Raw genomic sequence first — 18426 nt, forward strand, 5'->3', positions numbered from 1 at the left:
CGGCCTCGGCTGAGCCTCTCCAGACAGGCCTGGCCCTCAGAGCCCCGGCCCCTGCCTTCTGCTCCAGTGCCTGATCCTCTCTGTCCCAGCTCTCTGCTGCTGCCGAGGACCAGCGGGACTCTTCAGGTCCTGGACACGGCACATGTCAACATGCTGGTGTGTGTGTGTGTGTGTGTGTGTGTGTGTGTGTGTGTGTGTGTGCATGGAGGGTCTCCACTCTCATAATGTGAGAGGGCTGCTTATGCTACCAGTACTCCCTTGAGGTCACAATTTTAACACGAGGGTCTCTGAGCAGACAAATGCCACCGTGATGTGTTAGCCTTGTGTTCTCTGTCTGATCAGCATCCCTGTAAATTATAAGGTGATGTGAAAAAATGCTTGTAGTTGGGAATTAAAGAAATAATGGTTTAGATTACAAAAACGAAGAAGATCAATATTTGAAGGAAATTAGCTTTTTAAACTGTAACCACAGCGTGCAGCATGTGGAGAAAAAGTGTTTATTTATTCACCTCTCACTGTAAATGTTCTTTCAGTGTTTTTTCTAATTTGTACTCAAATGCCAGTCATTCACTCTGTCTTGGCTCTTCCTTGACAGGCAGCAGTGAGCAGCATCCTGAATGACATCTTAACTTAATTATTTCGGAAGGTTCGAGAGTGTGAAATGAAATCTCCATATTTCTTACGAAGGTAAAACGACACAGTAGAACTCAGAGAAAGTTTGCATCGACTCCATGAATCATTTTCCAGAGCCTGGCCCTAATTTACTGAAGACTTCGAACGGTTTAATGTGGACATTTGCATATTCTTTGACAAGTGGTTAGTATGTTACAGAAAGGGAAAACTATCCTATTAAAATACATGCATTGGCCATAAAATATCCATATGACTATATAGATGTAAACATGATAGCTACACGTAAGCCTCTATTCATAAAACAATTTCCTCAAGTGTAAATTCTGCTCTTACTATTACTACACTCATTCACTGAAAAAAAAAAACACTTCCCCACTCTTTGTGCATATATAAAATATCCTTTATTGATATTTTTGCAAGCATAAAGCTAATTCAAAACCTCAAATGGCTCCTTTTCATTTTGTGAGTGAAACAATTCTTCGCCATCAGGTACAAAACAAAAGGCCAGGATAACACTTTCTTCCGATCAAACTAAAAATAGCTTCCAGCAGCAGTCATGTTGTCACCTCTAACACATTTAGTACAGTTGGACAGAAAGAGATGCAGCTTTTATTATCTACTCTACAGACAAACACCGATCACCGTAATAAATACAAAAACAGACAGGCGTGTAAATGTGATATAAATAATATGTAGGTTGTTACAAATACAAGAACAAGTTGAAACCTTGGAAGGAAATGTGGGGTTATCTACATCAATTGTTACTTTTTTAGGGATTGTATGTAATACCGATATTAAAATGGGTTTTTCCTTTCACTGAAAACAATAGAACAGAATCTTTCGTTGACTTTTCAGACGCCTCAGTACAGAGATGAATTGGTATGACTGATGTAATGTGGAAATCTTCTATTTTAAATCTAGAAAAAAAGTTGCTGCCTGGTTTTCTAAAATGAAAAGACACATTGTAAATACAAGATTTAAAACCTATGTAGGATGTGGCACAGGAACTCTGCTGTGCTGTCGTCACAGAACATTGCATGAACACGAATTAGTCTTCCTTTTCAGCATGGTATTTGAAATGAAAATAAATGGATTTTTAATATACATTTATCTGTGTTCAACAAACATGCATACTTTGTATAAAAAAACACAACTTTCAGACATGAACAGTGTATTTGTTTTGTATTTCATTGCATTTATTTCAGGTGCATGCCAATGAGTGAGTGTGTGTGTGGCACGTTGTCCACATGTACACCTGTTTGTCTGTGTGAAAGTGTGTGTGGTTCTCTGGTCGATGGGGGCTCAGTAGCGGTGCTCCCCTCGCGTTATGTGAGAGGAGAACTCGTATCGGTCTTGGCTCTGGTGACCGCAGAGGTTGCACTCGAAGGGGTCTCTGAAGCCATGGCAGCCCATGTGAATGGTGTACATGACGTGGTCCAGGAAGAGAACACGGCAGTGTTCGCACCGGTACGCCCTCACCTGCTCCCCGTCTGCCGTAACCACCTTGAAGCCCTCGGAGGCCATCTCCATGCTGGCCCGGATGGCCTCGTACTGCCTCTGCTGCTCCTCCTTCACCAGCACGCCGTTCCTCACCCCCGAGGTGATGTGGTTGGTCAGGTAGATGAGGCCGGGGGCCGCCCCTCCTGGACGGTCCTCGTTGTTGCTCTCGGTGTCTGTGGAGTCCTGGCCGCTGTGGCTGGGCGAGCCGTCCTTCTCGCTGGAGGCGGACTTGGAGTTGGAGAGCAGCAGCAGGTTCTCAGCTGCGCTGTCTTTGGCCGACAGGCTGTGGCCCGTCCCCGCGTGGCCCTCGTTCGCCTGCTTGTGGAGGGGGTACAAGGAGCCGAGGCCCACGTCAGAAGAGGAGGCCGGGGAGGTCTGAACCAGAGGCCGGAGCGACTCTGCCCCCAGGTAGCTGATGGCGCTGTTGATGGCCTGGTCGATGACGTGGGGCTGAATCAGCTCACCTGCTCCTCCGTCGTAGGAGAGGTCTGACAGACGTTTGTCACCTGAGGGGCCAGAGAGAGACAGAGGAGCAACGTGAAGGTTTTACTTTACTGACACACTTGAACTTTCACCTGCAACCTGTGATTTCACCATTGTAATACTGAGCCTGCTCCTCTCTAGCCTTTGACTAGACTTTGAAAATGACTCACTGTTTTGTCTGGTCTCATGATATTGGTAGTTCTCGTCTGATACTAGCATTTTCCTCAGCCTCTAAATATTTTATTTTTCTCCCTCTTTTGTTATGAAGACGATGAAGATTATTACATGTTAATGTAAAATTAATATACAAGGTTAAACAGTCTTTTCTAACAATTTCTAGCAATTAAACAAATTAAAGGCACAATTCCTGATCAGGCTAAACTGCAGAAATAGACTCTTTTCTCTGTTACAATTCATGCATTCTGCAGAGGCAGGGTGGCAAAGAACACAAAACACATTGCAGCTGCACCTATGCAGCTTTCATAGGTGTAGCAGTCACAGTTATTTTGTAGCAAAAGTAGCGACATTATATTTACACAACAAGGAAGCAGATTTTAGCCCTTACCCACAAACTTCTGTGGCATAGTGCTCTTACGTTTAGCTACATTATTAGCTAGTCTGTCTAGCACCAAGGCTCTGTCAGATCCCATCTGGCTTAAGTCTTCCCTCTGCTCATTCTGGTTGCTTTCTTCCTTTACTACTGGAAAGCAAGACAGAGAAGTAGATTTCAGAGTCAAAGTAATTTGAGTTTGTCCTGTTTAAAGTGATGAACTGGCGCTGGATAACACATGATGGTATTTTCTGGTCTGATGGTATTTTTCTCACAGAGCACAGAGCGGACTATTCTGACACATATGAAGCACTTGGTCTATAAATGTAGTATTTGTTCATGCCCACAGATGAAGTGTAGATGTGTTTCTAGGCTTCTAGTATCTCAAGAATCTTATAGTGTGTTCATTCAGTTTATGACTGCTGAGTTTACATGGACAAATACACAACTTTATACTGACAACATGATGCAATGGACTTAATTAGCCCTGCAGTTATTTTGAATAGCTAAATGACTTCTGCATGAGCCTACATTGAAATGGAAATGACAGTAATTTAACCTGACCTGTCGGAGTGTTTAGTAACAGCGACATTGTCGGCATGGTACACTGCTGCTGCATGCATAGCAGGTCCTGCACTCAGGGTAAAGTGGGTCATCAGATTTGGGTGGAAGTGAAGTGCGCGATCTCATGAGGCACCAACCTGTGTAGATGCTGCTCTGCAGCCCCATGCACTGGAGGTAGTTGTGACACCGCTCCTTGTGCTCCTCGAGAGAGCTGCGCTGCTTGTAGCTCCGCCCACAGTAAGCACACTTGTGGGGTTTTCCAACTGCAAAAAAACAACAACATTGTGTCAGTGAACATAACAGAGCAGTGTAATACTCTGTGATGGCTGACATTATAATGACTCAACCTATACTGAAGTTAATCTACTGTTCTAAATGGCCTTTTTGGTCTTTCTGGGAAAGGGATGGACTGTACATTCCCAGTTTTGAAACTCGGTATTTCGCATGAAAAAACAGAGACAAAGAAAAGAGCATAGCCTACAAAAACTTCATCTACAGAAAACCCAAGTTAAAGGCCTGGAAGTACTGCCCACACTGTTTGATTGGCAGATGATCTTTGGGAAGTCCAGTGCAAAAACTTCACATTTCTTGGTATGGCATGAGCATGGTTGTAGCCATTACTGAGGTGACTGAGGTCATGTCCTCTGCATTTTGGGCACCACTAGACCCAGAGCTGTTGAATATAATCTACTGAAAATATAAATGAACAGTTAAATAAATAAAGTAGTAAAAATAGAAATAGTAAAAAAAAAAAAAGGGGATCAGTGGGGAACTAGCCCCCATGACCTCAGTATTTCTAAACTTCTGGCCACTACTTCAGCTTATTCCTCTCCGGTATAGACCAAAAACTATAGAATGACACATAAATGAGCCACTCTGAAATTGGCTCCACATTGACAACCTACAACATCAAAATGCTCTTACGTGGATTTGCCAGTGATAAAAACAGAATAATATAATATTCTATAATAATATAACACTGAAAGGATCCGATTACTTCTTCCACCACTGTAGGAAAGAAAGTGCTTCAGATGGATAACCCATCACGGTGTTCATAATGCTCCCTTGTTTTTGTGTAAACTGATTTAAGTTGAAACTGGCGTGTAAAAATCTTTTTGCTGGTTATCCCTTCACTGTTCTGTTACTATTCAGAGCAGGCTTTGTAAGTGTACTGTTTACACCCAAAAATTTCATTAACACATACTTCTGCAAAGCATTTGCAAAAAAAAGTGACACCACATCTACACCCTGTCAACTTCCCCTTCTATAGCCCGGAGCTCTCACTGTATGCAGTGCAGAACATGTCATGCCTTTTGTAAAGGCTTCCACCCAGCGGGCCTACAATTACCACAAGTGCAGCACTTTTCAGTGTGTGTGAGCTTTGCATACTCACCCGAGTGGGTGCGTAAATGGCCGGTGAGGGCGTCCCTCCTGCGACAGGCGTAGCTGCACAGGTGACACTTGAAGGGTTTCTCCCCTGAATGGAGCTTGATGTGACGCAGCAGGTTGCCCTTCTGGGTGAAAGAGGCACCGCACTGGCTGCACTGGAAAGGACGTTCTCCTGAGAACAAGAACACAACAGACGCTCATTACAGTAAGGAGGCAGATGACACACACACAGAAAAAAAAACAGGAAAAAGAATAACTTGTATGTTTTACTGGCACCCAATATTACGTGTTTTTTATGTACCCTACCAGGCAGTTTTAATGTTTAATGATTGCACTACTCTCCCTGATCTCACTATGTTTGATCCCCCCCACCAACAACAATAAAAGCACAAAGTCTTTTTTATATGGATGAAAAAGCGCGTCGCGGCTGTGGGAATGCGGGGTCACTGCACTACAAGCATCCCGAGTGCCAGAACAAGCCGGATGATGGAGCGTCTCCGGGGCAGAGAGCGATCCAGCAGGCTGTGGGAGGGTTTCGGAGCAGAGTGACACTCCATCTCTCCATGCTCCCCCTGCCCCACCGACTTCTGGCGCTCTGATCGAACAAGAGCCTTTCAGACTCAGCCTGCCAGTTCCGTAATGCACCATTGCCTAGGTCAATTTGATCTGAAAATCTCATTTTTTCCTCTTCTTCGTCTCTAAAATAAGAGCGGCACATCACAATGCAAATTCAGCCTCATTTGAATAAAGCGAAGGAAACACTTTGTGTTGAGAGCCAGTCTTCCTGATCAGCGCTTCTGGAATAAACCAATATCCAGCCTCTCCGAGTGTTGTGGCATTCTGTGAGAACGTTTTTAATATGGCTTTTTTTTTCAAAGGCCCCCCATAAAATAAGAGTCACCAGTGAAGCAGCAAAAATATATAAAAAAGGAAATTCATTAAAAATGCATTTCAGGAGCAAAGACTCACCACAGAATATTTTCTATTTAAATAGGAGCCACTTCATTATATCTTTTATTGTACTTTCTTTTGCATTTACATTAGTCTAGTGTTCCTTTCTTCCATTTTGAGTTTCATTAGTTTCTAAAGCTTGACAGTTAAGTGCCTTTTTCAAAAATGTTCCCCACCACTGGTTTGGCTTCATTACAATAGAATATCAATTTTGAAATTTGAAAAACTTTTAATAGCCAGATAATTGTCACTTCATACAGATTCCATTTAATTGCTGCAGATATCCTGTTTCTCAGCTGAAGGCATGTTTTTTTTTCGGACCAAGTTCGTCTCTGCTACTTTATCGCACAGTAATTTGATCAGTTACTGTTGGTTGTTATGTGGTAATTCAGAGTCATTTAGACAAACAATAATGAATGCTAATGGTATGCTCAAAGCCTATTTCACGCACGACAGGAAGGTCTACATGCATACAGCCAACTACTCAGGGTATCAGGGTGTCTGCAAACATAAGAGCAGGCTCGAGAGTTTTTTTCTAATATCACTAATGTTTGTGTGTGGGCAAAGACAACACAAAGCTACAGTACATACGCTGTGATACTGCTTGTGTTAATGCCAAAAAATAGAAGGAGACAGCTACTCTGAGACCTCAATTTTTGCCATTTAAAGTCTAACGGACACCTTTCTACCCCTCATCCATCCTCTCATACTAACAGTGAACATGGGTGCAAAGGAAGGGCAAGAAGTATTGCGGGTGGCTTACCAGTGTGGCTTCGCTTGTGCACCATCAACACATTGGGGCCAATGCAAACTATCCCACAGATATCGCACTTGAGCTTCCCGTTGGGCAGCCGGATACCGCCGGCCGAGGAGAAGGCCTTGGCTTCGGGGCTCGGCTGTGAGCCGTTCACCTTGGCCCCCGAGGCATCGACCACGCGCAAGTCTTCCGCGCACTCCTCCTCCTCCACGCCATTCATGTCACAGGCCAGCCCATTCTCCTCATCACTGCGAGCCTCAACTTTAATGTTACAGGCTGGAAAAGAGGGCAGGGGGGGGGGGGGGGGCCACGGTTTAGAATACGAGCATGGTTCTTTCATGATGTTATATGCTGAAGATGATAGATAGAGCTGCTTATTGTCACATTGTGATGTAACCTTAAAGTTGCCTTTGTTCTGGTTCATAATAAGAAAGTGAAACGGTTTTGTCCTCACTGCATGAATGAATGAATGTTTCTAATAGCTGTGTGGTCATTTTACCTAACTGATCTTTTTCTTTTTCAGTGGTATGACTTTTCTTAATTCATAACATAAAAACATGACATCTGTCATCATTATTTCAATTTCATTTAATTAACTTTTTTTAATCTCTTTAATTTAATTGTTAATTTTATACTTTACTGTTATAATTTACCTGACCAGTTGTCATTGTTAATTCTTCCTTGTCTTATTGTTTGGCCTTTTATTTTGGTAAGATGCTCTGATTAACTTGTTTTTTTTTTTATTTCACCAGCACAATTCCATTGTTTTTCTATGAATGAGACACGTCATATTATGTTACATTGTTTTTGTTACTATGTTACATACTCATTTTATGAAGACTTTGTTGTTGAGCTCAAACTGGGTTTCTCGCAGCCATGAAACAGAACTTTATTTGGATTCCTTCAGTATGGTCCTGTAGTCAATATGGTTCTGTTCATTCTCTCTTTCTTCCGTCGGGACAGACAATGTATGTAATAGCACTGCAACTGCACTATAATATGACTGGGGCAACAATGGCTTTGTAATGACAAACCTCCTTTAGTGCACAACACAACATTTTCATGTTTACCGGGATGCTGCATCAAAACTTCAAAATCATCCCCTTATTTCCCTTTTGTGAATTCAGCCTGAGAAAAGTCAACAAACACCAGATAAGATCAACCCACAGCCCACTCATTTAAACTGTAGACTCTGCTGCTTATTTTTCTTATATATTTCATAAGGAAACACAGGTGGATAGCATGTCTACTGCTTGAAGATGTCAGTGATGAGATGAAGAAACACGCAGATCATCTCACACCATCACACTTTGGTGAAACAAATGACAGCAAGATAAACAGGAAACAGAGACACAGGAAGCAGTGTGAAACTAGGGACGACAGCGGTGTCTATCAGAGCAACAGAGTGCAATGAACACACACAGGCACACGCGAGACACACTTGCATTTGGCCTTTTCACCATTTAGAAGGGTCTTGAGCTGCTTTTCAGAGTACAGAGAGTAAATGCTGCATGGTTGATCAACGCCAATTATTATTTGTGGAACAATTAGAACGTTGTATTTGTAATATGTATTTAATTGTCTGGTGTTCCCAAAGTGATCAGAAAAGGGAAGTGCCATCTGCGTTGAGCTACCAGCTCCTTCTTTTTCCCACCAGAGAACTTTAGAAACATTTAAGAGAACTGACAGATCATGCAAGTCCCACAGCTAGCCTGTGGTTTGCATGTCACAGTGGCTGCCTGATTTCCCCATGCCTCTACCTCTGTTTGTACAACTGAAGAGGAAGAAGTGGAAATCATGAAATATAGGAATCTATGGAAAAGGGGAAGCTTCAGAAAGAGGGCCTGTCTAACTGAAATACCAAGAATTATGGAGAAGTGACAGAAAGGGAAGCACGGGAAAGGAATTGTAAAACAGCCTGTAACTGAAACGTTTTTTGTTGTTTTTTGCAGGAGTTTTGTTTTCATCGAGAGCCACCAAGGGAACATAAGTCCCCTAATGCACAAAATGTTTCCCATAGAGAACAGGAGGTGGAGTGAAATTTGAGAACTAACAGCATAGGATCATCAGATGTTTATGATCGCTTTTCCGATTTAAGTCACATAACCTGATCGCCATCTCTGCACAACATTTATTTTTTTATTTGCTGTTGCATGAAAAACAATCTGCTCATCTCTTTGACTGTTGAATATTTTTGGACTAACTCTCTTGTCTTTTTGCTGAGCAGATGAGATAAGCGAGACACCAGCCGTGCACGCAAAGGGAAGGAAAGGCTTCACTGTTTACAAAACAAAATGGTGCTTAAATTGTATTAAAGTGCAAAAGCTGATGATGAGTTATGGTGCAGAATTATGTCTGAATCAGTTCCCAAACATACTACATGTGCATCCAAAATTACAATGCAAGGAGGATACTGATGCATGTAAGTGGGATCTACTGTATGTTAACACAAAACTCTTAAAGAACTCTCTTATTACGCCATTCTGCTTTTAGTTTCACTACGGAGTTTTTTGGGCTTTATCAGATATAACTTAAGACAGAGGTTCCCAGTTTTTGACAGTTGTAGCCTAACTAACTCCCTACACTATGTCAGATGAACTTAACCTTACCTTACCTTTTACGATGCACATGTTGTAAAACATGAGTATGAATTTCTCACTTAATCACCAAGGTTTTTCAGTCAGGCATAAGCACTTTAATGGTGACGTAAATTAAGCTGGGGGATTTTTTTTAGTTCCATTTGCATATAACAGAGTTCGAAAGCAAAACTCACCTACATCACCTCAACCATCCTAATTTAATTTATGGGCTTAGCCACAAAACCTCTGATTGCCACAATTTTCTGGGTGACTTAAGTACTTTTCTAATGTCAGCTGGGAGTTTCAGTCAGGCTATGGAAATGTTGCCACTGATCCAGGATTAACTCGTAACCCTAAAGCAGGTGTATACTGCACATAAGGCTTTTTGTATATTCTCACTTATTTCAAATGTGTCGGAACAATGCTCTAAAAAACCTTCATGTTTCTCTGTAGTTGTCAGTTCCTGAGACATCTAATACACGGGCAAGGTTATCAGTCGGCCAAAGCAGACAGAAGGGAACCATTAACGCTCGGCTACCACCCACTTCTCATGGATATGGGGAAGTTGTGACTGAATTGGGAGTAGGAAGAAGGCCTTTTACTTCATATCATGCTTGTCACAGTCACACATCCTGATTCGCTCGTTTTGGGAAGCAAGTTTCAGATCACAAAACAGGTCGCAATAAAATGTTTATAGTCTGATGTGACCTCGGATAACAGATAAAGGGGTAACACATACTGTGGCAGAGAACCAAACAATGACTACTGAATACTGGGAGAAGTGACAAATACAAAAAAAGCTATAGCATTAGTGTAAAAGAAATGTTTTTGGCGTAAAAACAAGACATAATCAAGCTATCTTGACAGAGGTCAATAGCATATAGGAAGCAACTTAGCAAGTGTGTTAGTTCTGCAGCATGAAAACACAGGGAGCCTGCTGGAGGTTCCTGTTACTGACTTGTGCTGCTCTCACTGCCTGAAAATAACCCTGTGTGCAAGATAGTGGAACCACATGTGTGAAACCCAGCAACACACTCAATACGACTTGCAGGAACACCAAAAACAGCCTGCTTTTCCCCTCACACTTTTTAAAAAAAAACTTGTCTCCATGTTTTCGGGAACTAGACACCTCAGTCTCCCTTTTAGTCTCATGTCTCTGAAATAGCAAAGGCTCCGTCTGAATCACTGAAAGCGAAAGAGAAATCATTTCACTGCGATGTTGAGAAGGTCATCTTACCGCCTTGTGACTTTAACCAAATATATCTCCATGCTTATTTTCAGTTGAAGCCACAAAAGACAATAAAATGAATTTAGTTTGTGACACTTTACAAAACACACTGTGTTGAATAATACGGACGACAAAATAGGGTTCCCTCAGACCTATAGAGCCCCCTTATGCTTGCAGTCACACATATGTGTGGATCGCAGCATTGTGAATGCGCAGCAACAATGATGATCCCAGGCTGCAAAGACTTGTTTGCAACAGGAAACAACCTGGGTTTTGAGGTTTTGAGCTTTCAATACTGTGAGGTCCCGTGTCCCACATACAGTCCCCTAGCTTTTTGCCTTTTTTCACTTCAGAGAACTGAGCAGCACATGATCCTGGGTGATAATTATAACTCATTCGGGCTTTTATCACAGAGGCAGCGATGCATAGATGTACCAGATACTTGCACTTCCCTTCTTTCTCTCTTTGGGCTCTTTCTCTCTGTCCCTATATAGACACATGCGAAGCGATCGTACTGCGTAGGGAATGAACAGAAACTCACACAGAGTACATAAAGTCATCCGTCCACGCCACCAGCTGTGCCCTCTTCACTCTCTTTACATGCCACCGATGAAAGTCAAACATTTAAATCACCTATTTCCCATTTTTTCCCCCAGATTGTACTAAACGTCTGTCAGTCGACTGAGATGAGGTGTACATGTGTGTCATATAAAACACGAGTCTACAAACGCTCCCTAACTCGACTTAACACATTTTAATTGTTTAGCTGCCATCGCAGCACTTGTTCAGAAGTGTGTACAGAGTGCTGCCGGTGTTGAGCTGGGTGTCTGACAGCTCAACAGTTGTAAAGTCAAACAGAGAGCCTTTGTGAGTAAGCGTGTGTGTGTGTGTGTGTGTGTGTGTGTGTGTGTGTGTGTGTGTGTGTGTGTCTGTGCAGGTGTGTGACCTATGTGGTGTCGTGATCCGCTGATCTCTCTGAGCTTGGCCCTGTTCCTGAACTCTTTATCTCCAGGAGTGTGTTGAAACTGTCTGATGGCAAGTTCTTCTTAGGAAACTCTTACACATCCTATTTCAGTTTCCTCTCACATTTTATTTTTGACTGTGTGCCGCTAATCTTTGCCGTTATCTGGATAAGTGGAAAAATACTGATAGGATGGTCAGCTGTCACGCTTGTTTGTTTTTCTTGTTGCCATCAAGTAAAATTATTTGTCATGATGAAAACAAAATACATAGCCCACATTTTCGTGATCCTGAGTTGCAACTCTTTTCGCACATTTCATATCTTAAACTATCTGAAAAAATGTCCTCAAACTTGTCTGATTCTTTATATCTCGATCTCCTACATCTCCTATCTCTGTGATCGGTAAAGATTAAATAAATGAATTCAATAAATGACAATGGCCCTCATGTGGATTCACCTCATCTGAGTGCATCTTGAAAGACATATTAATGTGCCTAAAAGTGATACATTTCATGAATAAACAATAATAATAAGCAAGAGAGTACTAAATATAATTCATCCTATGAAAAACGTATATTATGTCTGATTCATCTTGCTGTCATGTAAAACCGATTAGCGATTAAATGATATCACTTCGAACATTTCCTGTTTTCTCACCAACCACCCATGTTAGGAGACTTGAGATAAATATACACCTCCGATGTGAATCCCCCTTTGCATGCTTTATTCTTATTTTCACCATGATATTCCCTGGCTTGATGTTTACAAACTCAAATCAAGGCCACATTAGCTATTCCTTAAGATTCGGCTTATTAATGACATGCCATGGATCACAGTATTTTTTTTTTTTTTCTGCCAATGACCTAAATGTGTCTCTTTGCAGCTTTAAATTAATTTTTCCAAGGGATTTGGAATGGCAAATATCTCCCACTGGATGTGCATCGGATTAAGTTACAAAAACATTTTTATGCTTTATATATATTATGCTGATTTGGATGCTTTGGGAATGACTACATTACTGTTGGGAAATGGCTCTGCAGTGGTTTTGACTCATTTTGATTGCTGCTTCATGGGATACACTCAACGTAACGAAGCAATCACACACTTACATGAATGTATTCTGAATGTACACAAGGGTGGGGGGGGTGGTGGGCGGTGGGGGGTGTTCTGACTGGCTGTGGGTGCGTTTGGTGAGATGTTGCCTCGTACCTTTGTCCCCTCTGTTGTTCTGCTGGTGGGTGGAGCTGGCTGACAGGTCCTCAGGGACGGCCATGGGCTCCTCTGCCTCCTCCGACGCATCGTTGGCAGGGGGGCTGTCCCTGCCTGGGGAGACACACACCAGCAAACACCCATCACTCACCACACAACCCCTCGACGTGTCTCATTCAGGTGAAGCAAAATTGCCTCCGAGTGGTGTAAGAGCCTGTCTGTGGGCCTATTGTATCTACCTTTTGCACTCTACGGCTCAATCATGCAGTAGGTAGTCTTTTACCTGGCATCTGGGCCATTTCCTGGGCCTCCTCCGTCTCCATGCGGTGCAAGTACTCTAATGGGAGAGAGATGGAGACGTAGATGTGTGTAAGTTTAATCAAGTGCAGGCGTAAGAAACAACATTATAAAAAGCTAGCATGGAGTAAAGGGTGTACTTCTCGGTGTGACTTTGTCACCTCCGTGAGATCACTCTTGTCACAGCCGCAGACGCACCGCTGTCCCCCACATTACATTACAAAGAATTACAGACATTTTCATTACAAGTCTGACAGAGAGACTGAGCTTGGAGGGTGGCTTGGCTCCGGCTGACGGGGCCCGCTGGTAGCGCGGGGGCTGCTGGGAATGGGCTTTCAGACCACATTTGTTATTTATTGTTAATTTCCTGCCACGTAATCATCCAAAAATGCAAACTGACTGCCGCAAAATTAAGCAGAAAATTAACTGGCCCCGGGTCACGGGGATGCGGGTGTTTGCCGTGCCCAGCTGATCGGCGCTCATGTTCTCTCTAATTTACTGAGCATGCATCGCTGAGCCCTCGGCCTGAGCGCAGACGCATGCAAGCCACAATGAGAAACGAAGAGAGGGGAGGAAGGAGAGAGGAGAAGACAGAGAAGCAGATAGATGTAGAGGCAGAGGAGTGGGGGGTACGGGAGGGCAAGAAGTCAGAGGAGCAAAAGCAACAGGAAGGTGCAGAGAAAAGAAGAGAGGCTGAAAAGCAGGCCGAAGGACAGAGAAGTTCTCTTTATTTATTTTTTAGAAGCGATCCTCCGGCCAGGGCTGAATATCTGAGGAGTCACCAGTGATCGTGGCCCCATTAATAATGGATGGCCCTCAAGCCTGCAGCAGATGGGCCCGACAGCCTCAGCCCCAGCACCGCCACTTCAAGAAGCCCTTGGTGGGGCCGCTGCCCAGTCCAAGCAGCCACTCAGGGAGAAGTGAAGCTCCCGAAAATAGCGAAATGAGCCCAAGGGAGAAGGGGAACCTAGGCCTTCCTGTTTTACTGACAGATGGCTCCACAAATTTGGAACAAATAGTGGGAAGCGACCAGGCCGCTCTGTCGCAACGCAGACTATTCTGCGGAGTCAAGTCAGGAGCTCGGCGGCCTGAAGACGTCCAGGATGCAAGTGTGAGGGGAGGAGGGGGGCAAAGGTCACTGGTGCAGATGATTTGTTCAGCACAACACGGGGGTGTTGCGTGTTAACTCTGCTGAGAGTCGACTCTGCAGCGCCGTTCTTCAGCATCTGGAGCTTGGAGGTCGGGGGCAGAGGGAGGTATATTCTCATGTGCCCTTTTTTTCTGGGCAGATGGTGCTAGGGGAAACGCGGATGTGTTGGTGGGGGGGCTTCGACAAAAATAAAAAAGAGAGTTCCTACATTCAGCCACAACCCACTTGCGTAGGCATGTGGAAATTAAGGTGCACGTAGAATATTCAGGAAGTAGCTATTTGGTTTGAGCACAACGTGATGCTATTTTCATGCTGTTCTTATTTTCTACATGTTACGGACATTATTGTTTTTATTTTAAAACCTTTTCCCGTATTTATTTTAGTTGAGCCTCAATTTGTTAGATACTGTGCCTTAATTTTCCTTTGCCAAATTCCTACAAACAAAAACATAGTTTTTGATAAGAGCAGGTGCTGTGCAAGTAAAATGTTTCCATCCAACCAGCCAGTCAGAACTTTTAATCTTTTAACTTTTAATCAAACCAAACTGAAATGATGAAGTAGCAGGATTATTACCCCTTATTGCTCATGTCCTGGTTGTAACCAGAGGAGGCGATGTGTGTGTGTGTGTGTGTGTGTGTGTGTGTGAACTGGGGGCAGGTGGAATCTTTCAGCCAGTGAAATGGAAGTCACAGAAAATACTTTTGACACACAGCGCAGGGGGACTGGAAAAGTTTTGGTCTGAGTACGTCAAGTGAGGAGAGGCAGGAAGAGGCTTGTGGGTTGACAGAATTCTCGGTCCTCCTCCTGTGTGTGTGTGTGTGTGTGTGTGTGTGTGTGTGTGTGTGTTTGGTGGATGGCGGTGCTGTGTTGGGGGGTGGGGGTGGGGGTTAAAGGCGTCTGCTCATAGTGAGATGCAAGAGCTACACCAGGGAGCAGGGTGGAGATGAGAAACAACGAAACCGTTAACAGATACTGAGGACCACACCAGCAAAGTTTGGATACCCAGGAGGAAGCTTAGACACTGGTGTGTATGTACAAATGAGATACATAATGCACTTTTAAAATGAGCAGTAAATGCTGGAATTCATGAAGCAACACTCAAGTATAGAAATTTGAAAAAATATGTCACAAAAAAAGACATTTCTTGAGTGTTTCAGTTAGAATTAAATTACGTTTCATGTCATCAAAATTCATAAACTGTAATTTTTTAAATAATAATCCAACAATATTGCATAATATGATAAAATCTATTAGCCTTAATGAAATGATTAAACATAAAAAAACAAGATAAAAGTGTGATTTAAGGCCAAGGAGGTTTGTGTTATACATTGTTATATGTTTCTGCTTATGACAATTCGATTTATGGCTGCAATAAAACACGTTATAGCATTTAAAGACACGACTGTATGAATAACAGTGCTGTATCTTCACTATATGAACCCAGTTTCAAAGCGCATTGATGCTGACCTCACTCTGAATGAATGCACAAACAATATGAATCACATTTCAAATGAGTTAGACTCACACACAACTAAAAGTTTCCACTTTACTAAGTTACTGAGCAGACCTCCTGACGATTAATGAAAATATTTGAATTCATAATTCTCAATCTCATGGGTTTCACGAGAAGTAATGAAGCTGTGGGCGCTTTCTTATCAAGCATTAGGAGAGGAGATTATCCTACACTGCCAAGCAATGTGGTGCATGGTCACCTTTGTTCATATGCACATGGAGATTCTCATCAGTAATTCATGAAATGTATGGGTGTAAGTGGGTAGATAGTGTTAGCGGATGTGTTCTGGGAGCCCATCGAGGGGGTGAGGGGGAGAGCAAAGGTGCGCTGAAGAGAAGTTTCCTTCATTTGCATCTGACACACTTCACTACTCTGCTATTCAGACAGTACAATCATTTTAATAACTGTCTGCCTTCCTCTGCCCCCCCCCCCCCCCCCCCCCCCTCCTACTTCTGTTTCTACTGACAAGAAAGATGATGTATCTGCAGACAGATTTGCAGCACTTTCAGCACTTCTCTTTCCAACCGAGCTATGAAAAAAGTCCTATTTGTGCAGGTACTGGGCTTCCTTTCCAAGTTTTCAATAGAGCTAACAGAAATCAAACTTATTGTTCTACTACTTTTACCGGTGTTAAGTTAGTGTCTGTTGAATGTTTGCATTTAAGTCTGATTTGAGTTTATTTATTCTATTTACAGAATTATTAACTTCCCTGATGTTTCAAACTCATAGAGGGGGAACATTTTAATGGAAAGTGAACTTCAAATGCATGTATACTTATATCCAGGTCGATACTATAAAAATAAAAATAAATACAGATTACATAAAAACAAAATGCACTCTCACAGTTTAACACTGGAACAAACGCAAAGTGCTGTACGTCGCACAAACGCCACTTCAGTTACACAATTATGAAAGGCTGAATTCATTCTTAATTTGATCAAAGGCCAGTGGCGCGCAAACTATTAGTTTTTGCAGACCAGGAACAGCAGGTTTTGCAACGTGTTAAGAGAGATGAAAACACTTTATTTGCTCAGCAGTTTGAGAGTGAATCTTCTGGGCGTTGATGAGCAACATTCCACCTCAGAGTCAGCACTGCAGAAAGTTTCAGCAGTGTGTGTTTTTGTTCTTCCCCTCGCACAGACGTTTAACAACCAACTGAGCCGGCGGTTCCGACAGGTGGACGCAAAGATTTATCGATTTATTCATTTATAGGAAACGTCGCTTTCAGCCTCCGTCTCTGAGTCCTGGTATCCTGTTTAAGCAGCGCCGAAATGTTTTCACTTACGGTTTTAGCTCCGACACATTTGCGTCTGACTCAAAAGGTTTTTTGTTTGGGTTTTTTTCTTTTTCTTGAAAATGTGCCTTTTTAATATTTAATAAAACTTCAGACGCAGAGGGACTATCTGAAGTTCACTGAGTGCGCGCTTCTGTTGCAACAGGTGCTGTGACAGAAGGGTAAAAACGCACCAAACGGGGTAAAAATGACAACGAAATGCGTTGATAATTAGTAGGAAATGTTAGAAATCAGAATAGTATTTTTGATATAAATCTGAGTGATTGTGAAATGATTTATCCATATGTTCCCAAAAGAAAAAGACACATGGGAAATGGGGAACATTCCACTATTTCCATTAAATTGCAGGCTATTTAGTGACAAACGACGCGGTATAAAAAAAAAAAAAATGTAATCCATTTTCCTGTATTTAACTTTAAAAGCTACTCTGGTTTGTGAATCCGTTACATGTCTTGCACCAGCAGAGAATTACACGCAGCAAACGGGATCAGATGCTGCGGCGCACCTGCACCGACACTATGAGGAGAGTCTTTTCCAGTCAGGTGCAAATGTTCCCTGAGAAACCTCGAGAAGAAGCGAGCTCATTTTACAGGTCCTGACCTAGGCTTTGAGATGAGTGTCGAGCTGAAAAAGACGCGGTGGAAGTTACTTTACCTGCTATTCCTTGAGTTTGCAGTATGAAGTTCTTCCAACTCTCCCCGGCTCCATGTGCAGAAGGTCGCAGCGCCGCGGCGGCCCCATGGAGCTGCGCCCTGAGTCCCTCCCCTCTCCACTGCACTTCCTCGTTCCAGCCCAACATGACTATGTCTCTGAGCTCGACTGGGGCATTTTGCTCGCTTTTATCCACAGGCCGAGTCTGCAGCGGGGAGTCGAGCCACCGAGCCCTTGGCACTTGCTTTGTGCCGTGCCAATAAAAGCTGACACCCAGTAGACCATTACTGGCAGCCATGCATGAGATGGGATGAGGCGCGCGAGGAGAGTGGACCATTCATTGTTTATTTATTTCATTCTCACCGAGGAAGCTGATGTGTGTGTGTGTGTGTGGGGGGGGGGGGCTCCTTACTTGCATATTGGACAGCTCCCCTTCTGTCACCTGTTCTGGCACGCTGAAGCAGTCCATGAAATTAACACAACTGTTTTCTTTTCCATATAATGAGTTTCCCCCCCTCTTTAATGTTTCGTTCATCTGACTTTGCTCTATCTCACCAGTGATTGTCCCCTTAGTGTCAGAGCCTCCTGTCCTACTGCATCACACCAGCAAGTGTCCACAATCCAGATTATGTCTGGACCTGAGCAAAGAGTTTCTTTTTTCAAACTTTGACTCAGTTTACTTTCTGTTCTGAGATGCATCCTCGCCAAAGATCATCA

At 43.0% G+C, this 18426-nt stretch overlaps 1 protein-coding gene across 8 annotated transcripts; it reads right to left on the reverse strand.

Annotated features, from left to right (window-relative positions):
* Nucleotides 1–1807: 1807 nt before the first annotated feature.
* Nucleotides 1808–18007, reverse strand: ikzf1 (IKAROS family zinc finger 1 (Ikaros)). Of its 8 annotated transcripts, none has more exons than XM_070915511.1 (9): nt 17713–17813; nt 13088–13141; nt 12805–12918; nt 9601–9609; nt 6834–7103; nt 5124–5291; nt 3868–3993; nt 3182–3316; nt 1808–2639 (listed from the first exon to the last, which is right to left on the reverse strand). In XM_070915511.1, the coding sequence occupies exons 2-9, from the start codon at nt 13125–13127 to the stop codon at nt 1936–1938; spliced, it is 1566 nt and encodes a 521-aa protein (XP_070771612.1). In that variant the 5' UTR covers nt 13128–13141; nt 17713–17813; the 3' UTR covers nt 1808–1935. The 8 variants fall into 8 exon arrangements, with proteins under 8 accessions (XP_070771612.1, XP_070771615.1, XP_070771609.1 ...); XM_070915514.1 differs by lacking the exon at nt 9601–9609 and adding an exon at nt 8462–8470 and having other exon boundaries at nt 17713–17789; XM_070915508.1 differs by lacking the exon at nt 9601–9609 and having other exon boundaries at nt 3182–3313.
* Between the last annotated feature and the right edge of the window lie 419 nt (nt 18008–18426).

This window comes from Enoplosus armatus, chromosome 12 (genome assembly GCF_043641665.1).
Source record: "Enoplosus armatus isolate fEnoArm2 chromosome 12, fEnoArm2.hap1, whole genome shotgun sequence".
NCBI classification, from domain to species: Eukaryota; Metazoa; Chordata; class Actinopteri; order Centrarchiformes; family Enoplosidae; genus Enoplosus; species Enoplosus armatus.

Bases quoted from the DNA above. Each gene is read 5' to 3' on its own strand.
- ikzf1 (XM_070915511.1), bottom strand. From the start codon at position 13,127: ATGGAGACGGAGGAGGCCCAGGAAATGGCCCAGATGCCAG. The intron at 3,994-5,123 runs GTGAGTATGCAA...GTTTTTTTGCAG, and splicing joins CCATTTACGCACCCACTCGG to TTGGAAAACCCCACAAGTGT. The intron at 3,317-3,867 runs GTTGGTGCCTCA...CTTGCTTTCCAG, and splicing joins GCAGAGCAGCATCTACACAG to TAGTAAAGGAAGAAAGCAAC.